At 38.9% G+C, this 18,039-nt stretch overlaps 1 protein-coding gene across 1 annotated transcript in view; it reads right to left on the minus strand.

Moving 5' to 3' along the window:
* Positions 1-5,643: 5,643 nt before the first annotated feature.
* Positions 5,644-18,039, minus strand: part of SOX6 (SRY-box transcription factor 6) — a 572,111-nt gene continuing 559,715 nt past the window's right edge. Inside the window, exon 15 of the mRNA XM_054970704.1 lies at positions 5,644-12,353. Coding sequence (XP_054826679.1) covers positions 12,050-12,353 — 304 coding nt within the window. The 3' untranslated portion in view covers positions 5,644-12,049. The remainder of the gene's footprint in view (positions 12,354-18,039) is intronic.

The following is an 18,039-nucleotide window of genomic DNA, read 5'->3' on the forward strand; positions in this document are numbered from 1 at the left end:
CATTTATACCACAAAATAGAGATCTATGTGCCCTTTTGTAACTTCAGTCCTTTCTGCCTGACCTACCTTACAGGGTTGTTGTGAAGATAAAAATGGAGATAGTGTAGTGGTTAGGATCTCAAACTGAGTTGATTCCCACCTCTTCCATGAAAGCTTCTGGCTGACCTTGGACCAGTTGTTATGGATTTTCAGGCTAACCAACCTCACAGAGGCACAAGCAAGGCTAAACCAGGAGTGGGGGTGGGAAAAAGAGGGGGGTTAAAGTTTCCCCTCAGCTCTAACCCTAACGGGCCTGGGCCCCCTAAAACCCCACTGCCAATAGCCCGAGAGCCACCAATCGCCGAGATAAGGGCTGCAAAACAACCCCCCTTTTAAATGGCAATCCCCACTAGCCAGCCCCAAGGAGCACCCAGCCACCAATTGCCCAAAACTGCCCTGGAGGTTGACTAAATACTGGGCCTGCAACCCCACCCCCAGCTAGCATGGGAAAGGCCTGCCAAATGAAGCACAGGCCACCACCAATGCGCCACACCAATTGCCCCGTAGGACACGAAAGGAAAGTGGGCCAAGCCGCACTCTGCTGGCCCAGCGGGCAACATCCAGAAGCAGCCATCCAAAGGCTGTGAAAAAATGCGGCTGGCCCCTCTCGACTGTCACCATCCAAACACGTCTCCGCAGCCACTCCGAGCTCCAAGGCAGGCTGTGCTGCAGCTGCTGCCTCATGCATGCCGCTGAAGCCGCTGCTGCCATGAAGCTGCTACCCTCGCAAGGCCCTCGCTCGCCCAAAGCAGGCACACATCCTGCTTCTCCAAGCGCTTGCAAAGACTGCAGCCAGGGGACAAGCGAAGCTGCCTGATGAGGCTGCTGGCTCCACACACACACCCCAGCGAAGCCCCGGATGCTCGGGAAACTGGGCTGTCTCCTCCTCCTTCCGAGGAGGCAGAGTGGCCCGCAGCATGCATGGCTTGCGCTGGTGGCAGAACGGGCTGTTTTCCCATTGAAAGCAAGTTTAATCTCTGATATACAGCACAGTGCCCTGACCTGGACAGCCCGGGCAAGACCGATCTCATCAGATCTCAGAAGCTAAGCAAGGTCAGTCTTGGTTAGTAATTGAATGGGAGACCTCCAGCATGGACCAGAGATGCAGAGACAGGCAATGGCAAACCACCTCTGTTAGTCTCCTGCCAAGAAAACCCTGCCAGAGGTCACCATAAGTCAGCTATAACTTGACAGCAGTCTCTACCGCCATACATTACAGCACATGCATGTTCACACAGAAACAAATCATATTGAACTTAATGGGATTTATTCAATTCTTGTGTGCATAAGATATTAGCCATACAGTGCAATCCTAAACAGTTACATCTTTCTAAATCCAGTGATTTAAATGCAACATCACTTTTAACTGATGTGATCAGAGAGCTATATTCATGTACATGCTAAGTGAACTACAGTTTAGGGCCTCATGTTATAAGGTAGCCTCTAAATACAATTTACTAAGCATTACTAAATTATCATTTTTGGCAATACTAGAAAGCTTCTTAAATTTGACATAATTTAGGGCCTCTTAATTCAATCTTTAATAGAGATGGGCACAAACCGAAATACGAACCAAAATTAAGCACGAACCAGGCCAGTTTGTGGTTCGCGAACCACTGTTCATCAAATCCCATTTCTGACGAACCGCCATTAAATTTTAGGCTGGTTCATTTGGTTCGTTTTTTCGTTCGTCACTGCAGGCAGCCTGGTGCCAATCAATCAGTTTCCTCGGCAACAGGGGATGGACTTCCGGCAGACCTTCTGCTGACCCAGAAGTGAACTTCTGCTGGCCCAGAAGTGACCTTCTGCTGACCTGGAAGTGGTTCATGAAATTTCATTGTTCATAAAATTTGACGAACCACGAACCACATGGTTCAGTTTTTTTCTGGTTCATGCCAATCTCTAGTCTTTTAATCATGTAAAAAGTGCTTTCTGAGTCAGAATTTGGTGCCTTTTCAAGTATGAATGTTGGTTGTGTTGTCTCAAGGGGAGTAAGATTTTTTCCCCCTTCCCTTTCCCCTCTTTGTCTTGGAAAATATCTGTGAAAACTGTTTGAAATCAGTTGTAATTTAGATTCAGAATTTTCTATTGCATTACGTTTATTACAGGGCATTTCAGCATAATGTACTTTGTTCATGAGAAGCAGGTGAGAACTTTCTGTACATGGTTGAATTGTTTTGACACAAAGAAATATGGTTATAGTTTTCATATTGCCTAGTTTGGTTAGTATAATGAAATTATAAAGGAAATGAAAAGAAATAATATGGCAACAGAGGGAATTTTTGTTCTGTCCTGTTATTTCTTGATAAAAATCCATCTTACACTAGTTTACTTCTAATGCATTTCCTGCTAACATGTTACACAGACTATGAAACAAAGTTGCTTGAGCTTATAGAGGTAAAGAACACTAACAGTACAAAAATCATATTGTTTATGTACTGTAAGAAAGCATTCAGTAGACCAACAATGGGTAGGGAAGGAGGTTGATCGGAAGGAAGCGACTAGGCTTTTTCTCATAAGCAGTTCCTTGGGAAGCTGACTGTTACATCTAAAAAGAACAAAATAGGCTGCACAAAAAAAGCCACACGCATATCATAAAACAAAATTTATCTTTAATCTGTAAGTGTCAACAGCAGTACAAAAGATGGAGTGATGGTGAATAGATTAAGGGTAGAGAGGACAGTCTTGAGGTAAATGAGCATAAATAGGCAGTCTTATAGACACTCCCCTGAGGGGTCAGAGCCCCTTATCATGGCATATATGATATCACCCAATGATGACATGTTTAACATATCAGGAAAGCACCTTGTGCAAAAATTAAAAAAAGGAAAAAAAGGAAAAAAATCCCCTCGGACATGTAGGTAAGGTGCCAACATACACCAGAATATACGATATAAAGACAGTGTCTTTCAGTTTTGTCTTTTTCCATTAATTTCTGAGGCAGAGGAGAAGAGAAGACTTTTAAAAGTACCACTGAAAATTATTTAATATTTAATTTACCTCACGTCAATACTGCACAACAAAATCCAAGAAGTCTGTTTATGCTAAGAAGCAAAGCTAAGAATGATTCTCGTTTCTCCCTTAAATTAAAAGCACAGATACTTAAAAAAAATTAACATCCTTAGCAAATTTTTTCCTTTCCTTTTCAAACTGCTTCAGGAGGAGAGTGTGAGAAAGATGTGATGGCAACCTTTTAAGTTCATTTAAAAACTTTACACTGGACTGTACAAGATTATTTTTGATAAACTATTTACATTTTCAGACTTTTAAAACATATTCAAAGCAGCAATAGACACTAAGGTTTTTTTTTCTTCTACATGCCCAAATAATTACCAGCCCTGGGCCCAGGTAGGTACCTGCACTGTATCTAGAATTTCTACAAGAAAACTTGCCCATTAAATTTTGCTTGTGGGTGTAGACACAGCAGCCCTAGCATTTTAGGAGCCACACCCACACTGTTGCTATAGGAACCAAAGCATAGTACCTTAAGAAGGGGAGTCCCAGTTGTCTCCCAACAGATCTACACAAAAACTTTACACTTTGAAACAGCAGCTAGCATGTCAGTCCAGCATGTCAGTGAATTGTGCTGATTAAATTAACATAGAATACAATCTCACAATATACATCACAAACAAATTACAATGTCGGGGGGGGGAAGAGTTACAGTAAGATAAGTTATGTAGTAACAGCTTATAAGCTTGTCTTAATGTAATTAAAAAAAACTTTTGTACATGGCAAATACAATAAATGAAGGAACAGAAAGACTAAAACATATCTAACATTTGCTACAGGCAGATGAAGGGTACAAGGGGGGGGGGGCCCTGTGCTTTTGAGAAAGCAAAACATAAATGACAAAGGAAGACAAATGGAGAATGCACACTAGCAGGTCTGCAATGTGCAGCATACAAACAGTTAAATATTTGCACATTCCCCATACTTTCTGAGAGCACCAAGGACCTCACTTGTGGTTTTGAAGAAAGCAGAAGTTATAAAGCAAACTATGTCAGCTAAGCTGCTTTATAGCTTTTATATTGCCATAAATACCAATTGGATACATTTTCCTTCCATACACACGCACTAGTCCCACCCCTCATCTTTGACCATAATGAGTGGACTCCCTTAGAATATGTTTTGTCAGCTTTAAAAAAATGGATCTTTTGCTTTTAAAAAAAGATGTAGAATCCAATGAAATAAATCTGGCTTTAAAAAGAACAATCACTTTAGTAAATGCTTTCTTTGTTCTAGCTAGGGATCACCTTTTTAAAGAATATTAAATATATTGTCCAAGATAAATTGCAGAGATCAATGGTTGGTATAAAATATAAATGGGAGAAGGGGACTGAAGAAAGACTGAGGAAAAGATTAAGTGCTTTTGTAAAAGATTAAATGAGGTCACACGTTAGTTTTTAAACAGGACATGCTTAAGTGCCAACTTCAGTTTTTAAACATGCATGCAAACATTAGGATCTGCTACTATTTTTAGTGAAAGCATGGAGGACTTATATTATACAGCTACTTTTCTAGAGCCATTGTTAGCACTGTCCAACCCACATATACACATATAATTCTGCTTAAATTTAAACATACACCTAAATCTTTTGGAGTTCAATAGAATGGCTTGGTGGTTTAAAGTGAAGCTGCTGCCTGAGGCAATTGTTTTCATACCACCTACTCTGAGGCAGAACCATGGGCTTCAGCTGGGACTATTCCAGAGTATGTGGTTTGAGAATTCCAGCTTTAAGTGCTTTGCTGGACAGAAGCACAGTGATATTTCTTACAGGGAAATTCTATTCAACAACATAGAAAGAAACTTCAAATCTTCAATAAGAGACATGCTTTAGCTTTGTATTAGGAGATGTTAGCCTCAGTCAATCACTGCTTTCAAGTTACTGCTGTAATTTTTTCATAGGAGTTTTTATTACTCTAACTACCCACCACAGACAACACAGCACAGCTATGTGAGTTGAAGTGTTGGGCGATTGTATCCCCCCCTTCACAATGCTTCCTCTTGATTACTACAAGCACACTGATTTGGGATTCAGTTGATGATCTGATTGCTCCCCTAAATTATTGAGAGGAGGAGGGATCAGAGCAGAGAATATGCATTATAGATAAAAGTTTCCAAACCTTCTCTTTTTTGGAGGTAGAGGGGAGCCAGGTAACAAGAAACAGTAGGGGTAATGATGACTGAGTCCCAAAGGAACATTATCCTGTCAGAATAATGAGCTAGATAGACCAAAAGGCAGACTCAGAATAAAGCTGCTCCTTATATCCTAAGAAATGGACCTTGAAATTTTCTTCTTCTTATAAACATAAACCCAAAGAAATTGTGTTTCAGTTTCATTAAGATTTATTTTTCATTTTGGCAAATACTAAGTAAATTATTGATGCAGAGAAGTTAGCCGTGTTAGTCTGTGGTAGCAAAATCAAAAAGAGTCCAGTAGCACCTTTAAGACTAACCAATTTTATTTTAGCATAAGCTCTTCTGTGTTTGTCCAGTCTCTGTATCAGGCATCTGACGAAGAGAACTTGATTCTCGAAAGCTTATGCTAAAATAAAATTGGTTAGTCTTAAAGGTGCTACTGGACTCTTTTTGATTAAGTAAATTATTTTATTTCTAAGTGTTAACAAAGAATTCTGAGAGTCTTCTCTTGGCAGTCAATTCCTTTAGAAACTTTGCCTTTATTAATGAAATAGAGGGATAATCCACATGGTTTACAGTCCACACAGTGGCCTGTATTCTACCACTCCACTAAGCAAAGTTTGAAAACTTTCTCCAGTTTAACTGGCTGTAAATTCCTCTAGCATAAGGTGGGATACTACCTACAAAGTACAAAATATGTGCATGGCATCATAGTTTTTACATCTTCATTTTTTCAGGTGCACAAGAGAACACTGTCTTCCACTTAACTTTTCTAGAGAGCAATTAAATAAGCTTTCTTATTTCAATTAATGTTTGTTTGGATTAAACATAACTGACATTACTTGCAAAGGCCTGGTTAATGACATCTTTCTACAGCACCATTCTCTTGGTTTGGCCATTCATGTTGATACATTTTGCTATTCACATAATTTGCTTTCAAAATAAAAATCAAGACATTGCATAAGTCTTGCTTCGTATCAAACTACAAATCATGACACAAATTTACTACAGGCTGGACTAAAAAATCTGGCACATCTGCAACCCATTCTTTAAGTATTTGCTTTTTACTAAAGCCCCAATTAAGTGAAATATACTATGTTTAGTGATGTATTTTGAGGATGGAAACAACTGACTGATTACAGCTACAATTCAAAGCAAACTTCCTAGGGAAGAAGTCCCATAGAACTCAGTGGTATTTACTTCTCAGTATATATGCTTAGAATTGCCCTGACATTGCTTAACTTACTTCCAATGAATTTAATGGAGCTACATAAGTATAAATGTCAGCAAATTAATTACTATCAGTGCAATCTTAAGCAAAGTTACTCCAGTTGAAGCCCATTGTTTTCAATGGGTTTAGAATGGAGTGACTCTGCTTAGAATTGCACTGTGTATCGCCTTGCAACAATGGCATTACGTTATGGGCTCTTATCCAGAAAAAGTTGTGCTTTTAAATCCCATCGAAATCAATGGAACTCAATTGAGTTACAACTACTTTGTCCCCCTGGTTTATGTGACTATTTTTTACTGAAATAGTCATGGTCTGTAATGCTATAAACTGATGCAACGGTCCTTAGGATGTGAAGTTACATAATCTCTGATTAATGTGTTAGCAATTCCAAAAATATAATGCCACTACTAGAGAGTGAAGGATATGAGAATTGTTATTCTATAAGTGGGGGCAGTATTTTTGAAATAGTCAGTGTTTATGAAATATGAAGGGCACAAGTGAGACATCTTGCCATCCTAGCTACAGGTCCACAATACTGTTCTTACACTGCAGGTGTAAATTCAGCATCTACATGAGGTACAGTGATTTGTCAGCATTTAATATGGACCAACGTTCAATGATACAGAACAAAAGTAAATACATAACTTATACTTCACTAAATATCCATGAACAAAAAATAAAATTCTATTTCCTATGTTATATTTACACAATTTTTTAAAAAAAATCTAAAATGAGATGGTGAACTAATTAAAAACTTTGTTTTAAGCTCCATTTAAGAATTCAAAAAAACTGTGTCTTCCTTAAGATTGTCCTTCCTCAATTTCTACTGACACTTTAGAGCCACAGTCGGCTAATAAATACAATAAACTGCTCCGCATTTTTAATAGTGAAAAACTTTCTCACCTACCCTGTCCAATAATGGCACATCCCACTATTTAGTTGTTTCTGAAGAACCAATTGTTGTCAAGAATGCAGCTTTATGAAATATAGCATCAACACAGATACAGGGCTGGAGCTAAAACAAAGTATTCATACATACACAAATTTTGCATAAATAAATGAAATAAAAGACATAAAAATGACTCAAATCCGGCAACTGTGAGACAGGCCCACATGAGTCGAAACAGATGACTTTTGTTCATGTTGTTTTTATACAACAGTTTCACATTAGTTAGAAGTGATAAAAAATACCATTTATATCCAGTGCTTAAAACACTTACGAAACAAGATCTGTGAGTGTGTGTTTTTGTACTACGAGCAACGTCAAGTTTCAGTCCTAAAGAACAGTCCTTTGTTCTCCACCAGCCTGCATAATATTGTTTTGGCATGGTCATAAAATTTATAAAAAAAAATTAACCCCCTAATCTAAATGTCTGCCTTTGTGCAAAAATAATTACATAAAATACAATACTCGCAAGACAGCATTCTATCTATGCAACAAAAATCCATGAAGAAACAAAAAGAAAAACATGAATTATGGAGGGTGGAGAGAGATGTATAACATTAACAAAAGAAACCTGTAAGAAATTAATAAATAGTCATTCTTTAGGGAAGAATGGGTACCTCCCCTCCAAGCAATATATAGCAGAGCAGTTCAAATTCCAAAGCAATCTTCTTAACTACAAAGGATTTTCTTTCAGTACCTTAGGTAGATAAAGAGGGCGCTCACCAGCTAGCAAATGCCTTTATCATCTCCACTAGACTATTTTTATTGCTTGAGCAGTAGACACAAGAACACTATTCAAATAAATAGTAAAGATAGGAGGTTTTGTTCCGGATTACAAATGGCTGCTAAAGCTTGATGAGAGTGTTGATATGTCAAAATAATAGCCTTGTAAACTCAACAGTCCCCATTTGTTTGTGCAAGCTGAAATGTCTGCAAAACTGATTACCTTCACCACCAGCAATTACTACTGAATATTATAAGGATACTGTTAACTTTCCCAGCTAATTCTCTAAGATTGTATGATAGCATGACAATACCCCCCATGCATATTTTACTAATATGGGCTGCTTCCACACACGTTGGATAATCCACTTTCAATACTCTTTAGTGAACATTTGAAACTGATTTTCCATGTGTGGAACAAAAAGTCCACTTCTAAAGGATTGCAAAAGTGCATTGAAAGTGCATTATTCAACGTGTGTGGAAATGGCCATGGATCATAATATAAAAGCCACTGAAGTCATGGAAATGAAAAAAAAATTGCAAATTAGATCAGAAGAGTCTATATCAGGGTTCTCCAAAATGGTGCCTCTGAGTACCATGGTACCCACCCATAACTCCCCTAGCACTCACCAAGCTTTTCAAAAAAAGTAGGCAGGAATTGCTAGTTGCTGTCAAATGAAAGGGTGTTCCTCAGATATAATAGCTGTCACAACTGGAGGGTCATTCAGGAGGAGTGGTAAGCACTGAGTCTTGTGGCTCCATTCCCTCTTCTTGCTTTTTCCCACTTCTCTTTTTCTTTTCCTCCCCATGGGTTTTCCTTCATTTCTCTTTATTCCCCATCTGTGATTCTTTTGCAAACTAAGGATGGAGGAGTATGTTTAGCTCTGCCTTCTGTGGAAGCCATACTAGATTTGGCTCTACCTCCCATAGCAGCCATTTTGAAGTGGTGCTCACTATACCCTCTCAAAATTCTACAGGTGTCTGTAGGCTCAAAAAGGTTGAGGATCTCTGATCTATATACAAAACAGTTTCCCAAGACTGCTTATAGAAGGGGAAAGAACCACATCTGCCATAGAACGGAAGCTCTGGTCAAAAAGCAGTAATGTAGACCGTAGCCTAGGATTTCAATAGGAACTAGATCATGGCCAAATGTTTATGATTTGTTGATTTGCCATTTTTGCCAAAGATTCTTTGGCTATCATGCAAGGTGTAAAGATGCTTCTGCTATGCCTTGGCACTCTTTCTCCCTGATCAAAGACTATGATGGGTGAGAGTGCTCTACTAGCCTTCAGATAGATCCTTAACTTAGTGTTGCTTCACACAACCTATAGTAAGTATGGAGTCTGCTTGAAATTGCATTTTGCATGGCAGGTGCTCCATCTGGCTCACTATCTATTGCAGCTGCAAAATATTCATGTTTAAACTTTGTAAAGGGGAAAATTGTGCTCAACAAGGCTGGTGCTTGAGCAGTCACAACACAGATAATGGGGTTGCTAAAACTAGTGTTTGGGTAAGTAAACATTAGAGTTTATGAACATTTTGTACCAATAAGTTTGCCACCTCTTTGGAGTAAACACCACTCTGGAACGGTTACATCAGTCCATAAAGAAACCTTGGGAACAAAAGATCCCTCCCTTACTAAGAATCTGAACAGTAAGAGCCAGACAGTAAGCTGCTGTAGTAATTTCTGAGGAGAGAAATGAGGTGGAGGAAGTTGGTGTTGCTGCACCACAAATTTGGGGAGTAGATTTTAGTTTACAGACTTTCATTAATCAAGTTAATCAATCCAGCTTTCTGGGTCAAACTCTAACATTCAACATCTTACTTGGACCAATGGATTTTTACATTAAGATTCAGATTATTAACCTTGCAATATAAAATTTCATTTAAGTTAGTTTTATCATTATCAATTAAATAAATGTTGAGTTAAATTTCACCAACACCTTTGATCCAAACACCTCAAAGTACTTCACAAATATTAATTGAATTTTCAATATGCTCGGAATATTGCTATGAATTGCTAGTTATCTTACAGGACAAGCATTAACATCTTTAAAACCTTACATGTTTTAAGCATATAATGTGATTGCACTCTTAAAATAGTGTACTAAAACCATCATTTAATGGCAAAATATGGGAATGAACCCAGTATTCTTTAGAGTTTTCTGGGGCTATTATTTTATTATACATTATCTGAGACATTAAGATATTATGTGGCTTTTTCCTATGTTGATTTGATGGATAGGTCAAGAGTGATGACACTAAGGCTGCTTCCACACACGTTGGATAATCTACTTTCAATACTCTTTAGTGAACATTTGAAACTGCTTTTCCATGTGTGGAACAAAAAATCCACTTCCAAAGGTTTGCTAAAGTGCATTATTCAACGTGTGTGGAAATGGCCTAAGAGAGACCTTCAGCTTGTTTATAGAAACAACAACAGGAAGAACTGCTGCAGCATTTTACTCAGAATGGAAGACTAAGTGGAATTTCTAGCTCTTTATAGTCTCTGTATACGATAGAACTGTTAAAGAATATATGGTCGGGATACAAAAACTACTTTAGGAAGGTCTAAAGGCTAACGCTAGCCCAGTCAGATTCTGTGTTATTTCCCCCTCCCCCAAGACTCCATGTCATATTGCAAACTACTATAGAAACCTGGCTTGCAATGTATTGAGAAGGGGAGGGAGTTGCAGCTCAATAAACTTAACTCAAAAACACTTCTGGGCATGTGGAACTGTTTGGATGAATATTTAAAGTCTGGCCTGTGTGTAAAAACAAACCCATAGCACAGATAAATGGTGCAAATACTGAATTAATTCATATCTTTTTCCTCTGTATATCATAGATTTTTCTGAAGTGTTTTTTGACATGAATAAACAATTCTTCATATATGTATATATGTCCCTTTGAATTTTAGTGCCCTTCTACTACTCCTTTAGGGAGTGTCTTTATAAAGAAATTAGTGAGAAGCTGAAAAGATAATGTCATCACTACAGTACTTTTAAAATTTAATGGACCCTGACATTCTGGAATGAAGACACTATTTAAGAGAAATTGTAATTAAGACTGAATGTAGGGTTAAAAGCAAAAGGATAGAGAATGGATTTGGAGGTGGCCTTATTCTCTAAAGATAGGCCTGTCTGTAGCTGGTGTTCGCTCTTTTGTGCTTAAGTAAGATTCTCGTCTGATGTTATATCAAGAGGCAAACAGGCAAGTACATTGTGACAATCACGTTCACTACTTTAAGAATATCCTGTCTCCAGATTCCTGAGTACGTTACCATTTTCCGGAAAATTAAGTTTTTAAAAGATATATAGGGTTTTTCTTAAGATGCCAAAGGATTGTCTAAGACTTTACAGTGTCTCCCTTAAGACTTTTTTAAAGGTTAAGATTTAAAAGTTATGAAAGTTTGGCACATCAGAAGATCAGCTATACAAGTGGAGAAAAAATGGAATTTAGAGACCTTGTTTTAAAAAATGAGCTAAGATACACAGATGCACACACTTGAGGACTTGTTCTGTTTCATGATAGGAAACTTTCAGTATTTTTTGTTCTGTTTTTGTTTTCTAAAATAATTCAGAATAAAAACACATTCACGACCTGTAGGCTGGCACAGCATACCTGAGTGAGAATGTAAAACCCCCATTTAAAACAGTAACTTAAACCTTTTTATCAGCATCCAGGAGGAGAAAAAAGACAAAAAAAGGTAAGACTTGTAAGACAGCTACTGATTCATATAAGTTTTCAAGTCCCAATGTCTGATACTTAATGTCTTCGCCTAAATTAAAAAAAAAGTTCATGAAAAATTAGGGAACAATCTGAGTCACACATTAAGAAACATTTAAGACCATTCTGCAGATGTAACTGTAGGAGCCACACATGCATGCAGGCTCATTTAAGAACTTTTTGTTCAAAAGAAAAAAAAAACAAAAAAAGTCAGAGTACTTTAATTCAGCAAACATCCTCAGTTGGCAGTAACAGCCTCATGGGCTTCATTTTCACTACTATAGTCTGATTTGGGGTCTTCGTCAAAGTCCTCGTACATTTCCATTTCATCTTCCCCGTTTATCATTTCATTTCCAGCAAGGCTGCCACTGTCTGTCTTCATGCCATAAGTGCTCTGAATGACAGGGATGCTGGGCTCAGGGCTAGCAGAGGTGCTGGAGCAATCAGATGTCATTTGAGGTGATGGTGTAGTAGTTGCCATCGTAATAGCACCAGGGTAGACCACACCTGTTCCTGTAGTTATCGGAATCTGAGGCTGTTGCCTGAAAGGTAATAAAAATTAGGGTCTCAATTTCCTTTATTTCCCACATAAATCACATATCTCTTATTGTTATGGAAGCCACAGAAGTATTATTTCATGTTTTGGGTTCTTATACCCCAAACTCACACAGAATCGTATCCTAACACTTTCACTGAGACGGCATATAAGCTTTCAATTTCAGTACCTGTCTGCAAATTTCACAGCATGAGATACAACAGAACAACATGCAATACAAACCATTTAAGAAAATCATGTAATCTATAATTGTATGACTTTTATATATACAGCTAGTTCAGATGTGCCCTGACCTGGATAGCCTAGGCAAGCCCGACCTTGTCAGAGCTCAGAAGCTAAGCAGTGTTGGCCTTGGTTACTAATTTGATGGGAGACTTCCAAAGAAGAACAAGGTTGTAGAGGTGGGCAATGGCAAACCACCTCTGTAGTCTCTTGCCTTGAAAATTCCAGGAAGGCGGGGGGGGGGGGGTCACCATAAATCAGCTATGACTTGGCAGAACTTCCACTCCTAGTTCATATGCAACATCAAAATATTCTTTGGTATTAATGTGACTGAGTCTCAGACTTACACATCCTCTTCTTCACACACTCTAGTTCCTTGCCTCAGTTCAAGTCTGGAAACAAATTACATATGAACTGGAAAACTAAGGCTTGCTCTCATCTTCTAATTAGAATTGCAAATTAGAGTTTGATAATGATTTCCATTTCTGATGTGGAAGGTAAGCAAAAAACATAATGGGAAAGATAGACTTTACCTACAAACTGGAAGGGATGAAAGGAATCACAGAGGGTAAGGAGAGGAGAAAGAGGGATCATAGGTGAACCTGTGGCATAGCATGTAAAACCGCATCCTTGACAGAATCTAATTTTAAATACCATTTTTAAAATTTAGATTTCACTTTATTTATTTGCAATATTTATATTCTTTCTTTTGGCCCAATTAGGGCCACCACTGTCACTAGTTTTAAACTACTGAACAATAATATAATGTAGAATTCAATATACCCAATATTTCATGGCCTCCCTTTGGTACTATCAGAACAGTTGCTATTCTTTCATCAGTTCATCTGAAAATAAAAGATATGTGAGATGCAACTCTTATACCACAATTCTCTAGGTTGTTTTTCTTTGTCTCAGTGATGATATTGCATCAGTCTTTCAACACTATGCAAATGTTCATGCATTCACATGAAAAACATTATACAATTTGCAAATATGGACAAGGCCATGTCCTGACGTGATTTCTCTATATAATGAAAGACTGGCAACTGTTGCTCTGAAATGCACATTTTTAAAGGAAACTAAGATCCACCAGAACATTTACATTAAAAACGGTATTTTAGGAAATATCATGTAAACTTTGAAACATTGTCTTATACACCACAATCATTCCAATCCACAAGCTGTTACTTGTGAAAATGCATTTTGTATCCTGTGCAAAAATTTTTTATATTTTTGTCCTAGTAGATTCCCTCCATTCTGCATCATCATTACTCTGTAGTTACATCATGCCTTAGGTTTTAGATGTCTTCCAAAAAGAAGTTTTTATCTCTATTTCCCTTCCAAAGTATTCCTATGCAACATAAAAACAAAACAAAAAAAAAGCTTCAAACTAACCTCTCAAAGGTAAAAGGTATTTATTTTATTCATTTGTACTTATTTTATGACATCAGGTTTTTTTTTTATTTTGTTCCACACTGAATACTTTCCTTGAAGTCTTTATTGAAGTATGGTAACTCTAAGGTTGTCCTGACCTGGACAACCCAGAAATCTGATCTCATCAGATTTCAGAACCTCAGCAGGGTTGGCTTTGGTTAGTACTTGGATGGGAGATCACCAAGGAAGACTAGGTTTGCTGTACAGAGGCAGGCAATGACAAAATCACCTATGGCTTGAAAACCCCAGCAGGAGTTGCCATGAGTGAGCTACGGCTTGATGGTGCTTTCCTCCACCAACTCTATGGTTAGCAATAGCAGCAGAATCCCAGGTAGTTGGGATGTTCTTCTAGTTCTTTAAATGTCTCCATTTTTATGTCTGGTCTGAGTGTCTTTATTGTCCTGCATAGGAAAGAATCAGTTAGGACTAAATAAAAATCAGAAAGGCACCATTAGGGGTTTTTGAATTTATCCTACTGGAGAGTGTACAGAATCATTTTCCTTATTGCAGTATAGAACATGTTTGGATATTCAAAAGTGTTTCAGATTTTGCTGGACAAGCCATATATGACTGTGATAAATAGGCCAAATCTACAAGGCTGATTTTTCCCCCAAAACAGCCAAACCTTTAAACTGGCAACACTTGTTGTCTGCTGTTCCCTTCACATTAATTCTTGCTGACAACTAGAGATGGGCACGAACCAGAAAAAAAAACCTAACCATGCGGTTCGTTGTTCATCAAATTTCACAAACCGCGAACCACGAACTTTCACAAACCTATCCCTGGTTCGCAAACTGGTTTGTTTAGTTCCTGAAAACATCAGATCCAGGTCAGAAAATCGTCACTTCTGGGCCAGCAGAAGTTCACTTCTGGGTCAGAAGAAGGTCTGCAGGAAGTCCATCCCCTGTTGCCTAGGAAACTGATTGATTGGCACCAGGCTGTCTGCAGTGACGAACCAAAAAACGAACCAAACAAACCAGCCTAAAAGTTTGTGGCGGTTCGTCAGAAATGGGATCTGACAAACTGTGGTTCGCGGACCACGAACTGACCTGGTTCGTGCTTCATTTTGGTTCATATTTCGGTTCGTGCCCATCTCTACTAACAACTCTCCAAGTTACTTAGTCTAACTTAAAAGCATTAGGTAAAATATTCTATATACTACACCCTTAGAAACAAACAATCCCTACAAAATATCAAATAGTATCCATATATCTAATTGTGTGGGTTGGTAGACAACCACAACAGTATTACCAGCCTTTAAGCTTTGGTTTCTGTCAGTAAAAGGTAGAGATGGGGAGGGCCCTTTCTAGAGCTATTTTTCCTTCGAGGGAAGGACTTGTTGGGTCCAGATCCGGCAGCAAATATCAGGTGACTTATTACCATGTGACTTGCACAGCAGAGTCAAGACTGGCTGCTAAAGCGCAGCCATCCCACAAAAGGCAGTGTGATGTAGTCCCCTCAGGATTTCAGAGAGCTGCACAAAAAGTTGGTACTTAGCTGCTGAGCAGCACCACCAAAAAAGCCCTACCTGCAGGACTGCCTCTTCTGCTATGCTCCCCCATCACAGCCTTACTTGTCTGAACAGTTTTTTGGGTAAATTCAGCAACTGCCTATTCATGTGAATTCTCTATGGTGGTTCCCACCTTGTGGGGCAGCCAGCCTTAGGTAGTCAGGAAAGATCCACACTTTTATCATTTTGCAGAATGTGCAAAATAGAAATGTTCAGGAAGGCATTTTTACAAAGCAGTTAGAACTGTAATATAATGGAACTGCTTAGGAGCTTGCTTCTATAAAGGATAGTATTGTAGTATATTGCAATGTTTCAGTTCCTACTACTATTTCCTCTACCTTTTCAATTCTCTTTCTTCATTATAGTATGTCAAGCTTCGACAGTTTTTGTTTCCTTTTCCTGTTCGGTAATCCTAATCTTACAGAAGGTCTTTGTAATTCAACTTGAGCCTCAGTGAGAAATAACTGAAGATAGTAACAACAACAATGCCCATCAGGTTTTTGGACTGCAGAAGAGCCTCTTGCTTTCTCTTAATAACTGATTTGCACATATGCTTGCACATGTAAACACATGCATCACTTCCCCTGAAAGAGCTACATTTTACAGATGACATCTCACTGTCAGCTAAAAATGGCTGCTATCAAGAGAGTATTTACATTCCTCAAATAAATAACACTGTGATTTTTTTTTTGTCTATCCAGTCTTGCCATTACTCAAGTTAGGTACATCTGATGAAGTATGAAGGCATATGCCACAATAAATTTGTTAGCCTTACAGTACAATCCTAAAGTGAGTTACTCCATTCTAAGACCATTAATTTCAATGGGCTTAAACTGGAGTAACTCTGTTTAGGATTGCACTGTTACTGTCACATTTGTTGAATGTGACGTTCTGTAGCCCTTTTAAAGTAATTTCTTTCAGCAATTAAAGTAATTTCTTTCAGCTTTGATTATTGTATATTTGATAGTTTAACAGTTAATTTTATAACGTTTTGTGTACTTGGTTAGGCCATTTTGGGTTTATATTAGCCAAAATATGGGGAGTAAATACTTTAACTAAATACATATTTTAAGCATATTTTTCCTCCCTTCCCCACTTCCAATAAACCTTGCTCATTCACTGAATACTTTGGATACAGTAGCAGTGCCCTTAAGCTAAACAAGTTATGTGGTTGACTGGTTTGAATCTCTAAATAGTTTCCTTACTACCTAAAGCCAGCCTTTTAGTATTAGCTAGAAGGGCCTGTTGCAGGATCATATTTCAAGATACCTAACCCTCATCATATTACTAGATATCAAAACCTGATTTTGACAAAAAAAAATCCCCACACTGCTGCAGGCTTTACCACAATATAATTAACTGCAATGGGAGTCATGCATGCCAAGCCAGAAACAAGGCGCAGAACCAAGTAGTCAAGGTCAATTATCTGGTTATGAAGCCCACAATAAAAGAAGACTATTGTGATTAGAGAAATAAACAGAACATTTTGAATTTAGAAGAACTGCCAGAGAAGTCTCTTTCTTAAATTGCCAGAAATTCTGGGGGAGGGGAGCACCAAGTGGCTGAGGCTTTTTGTTTTTAAGACAATAATGGAAATAAATCAGCTAAGACACAAGTGTTTCAGTAGAGTTTGGCCTAAAACTGGAGAATCATCACAGCACTGTATTCTAGTCAATAGTCAAAGGTTATAAATGTTAAAAGGCTCCTTGTATCCTTCCCATAGATAGAGTTGCCATGCATGGCCTAGCAACAAGTAGGAGATAGGGGTGGGGACATGAGGACCTCTGTTGGTGACATCGTGACATTACTTCCAGGGAAAACCCAAACGTGAGGTCAGTCCTTTCTAGGAATTGCTGGTATTTTAAGTGATGTATAGAGAGGTCTGACATCACTTCTAGGTTTTCTCCATAAGCCCTGGGCCCCCAGAACTCACCTGGGGCCAAAGTTTGAGGGCTTGTGGTTAGGAGGAATGGGCATGGCAGTCTTCTTCCTTCCTGGCTAGCCCAAGGGCAGCTCCCTCAGCTTGCATGGCGAGCCACGATTAAACATTCCCAGACAGCCAATCAGGTTAGGGATGGCTAGGACTTAGGGGCAAGCCTGGCCATCAGACCTGGGGAATGCTGTTTCCAACTAGGTCCGCCAGCCAGGTATTTGAGCAGGGTCGGCCATTGTGTTCAGAGCCCTTTGTGCTTTTGGTAGCTTCTGGCTTGCAGCAATTTGCGGCAGCTTGCGGAGGTGGCCCTCCTCCAAGCACTCGAGCAGATGACACTGACCCCAGGAGTGGCAGCAGCCCCAGCGAGTAGGCTCCGTGCCAGCACAAGGAGCAGCTTTCAGCCACCATGTGGAGTGTATTAACGGGCTTGTAAGCCTCGGAGGCAGGGGCCCCCTACATTTCACCCCTCCTCCTCCTTTCCTCCAGGGCTTTTCCCTGCGTGCCTCCAACCCATTCAACGATGTGCCATTTTTTCTGCATCAGGGGCAACCTTTCCTTGGAGTGGCATGCCCT

The sequence above is a fragment of the Eublepharis macularius genome, chromosome 2 (assembly GCF_028583425.1).
Source record: "Eublepharis macularius isolate TG4126 chromosome 2, MPM_Emac_v1.0, whole genome shotgun sequence".
Lineage (NCBI taxonomy): Eukaryota > Metazoa > Chordata > Lepidosauria > Squamata > Eublepharidae > Eublepharis > Eublepharis macularius.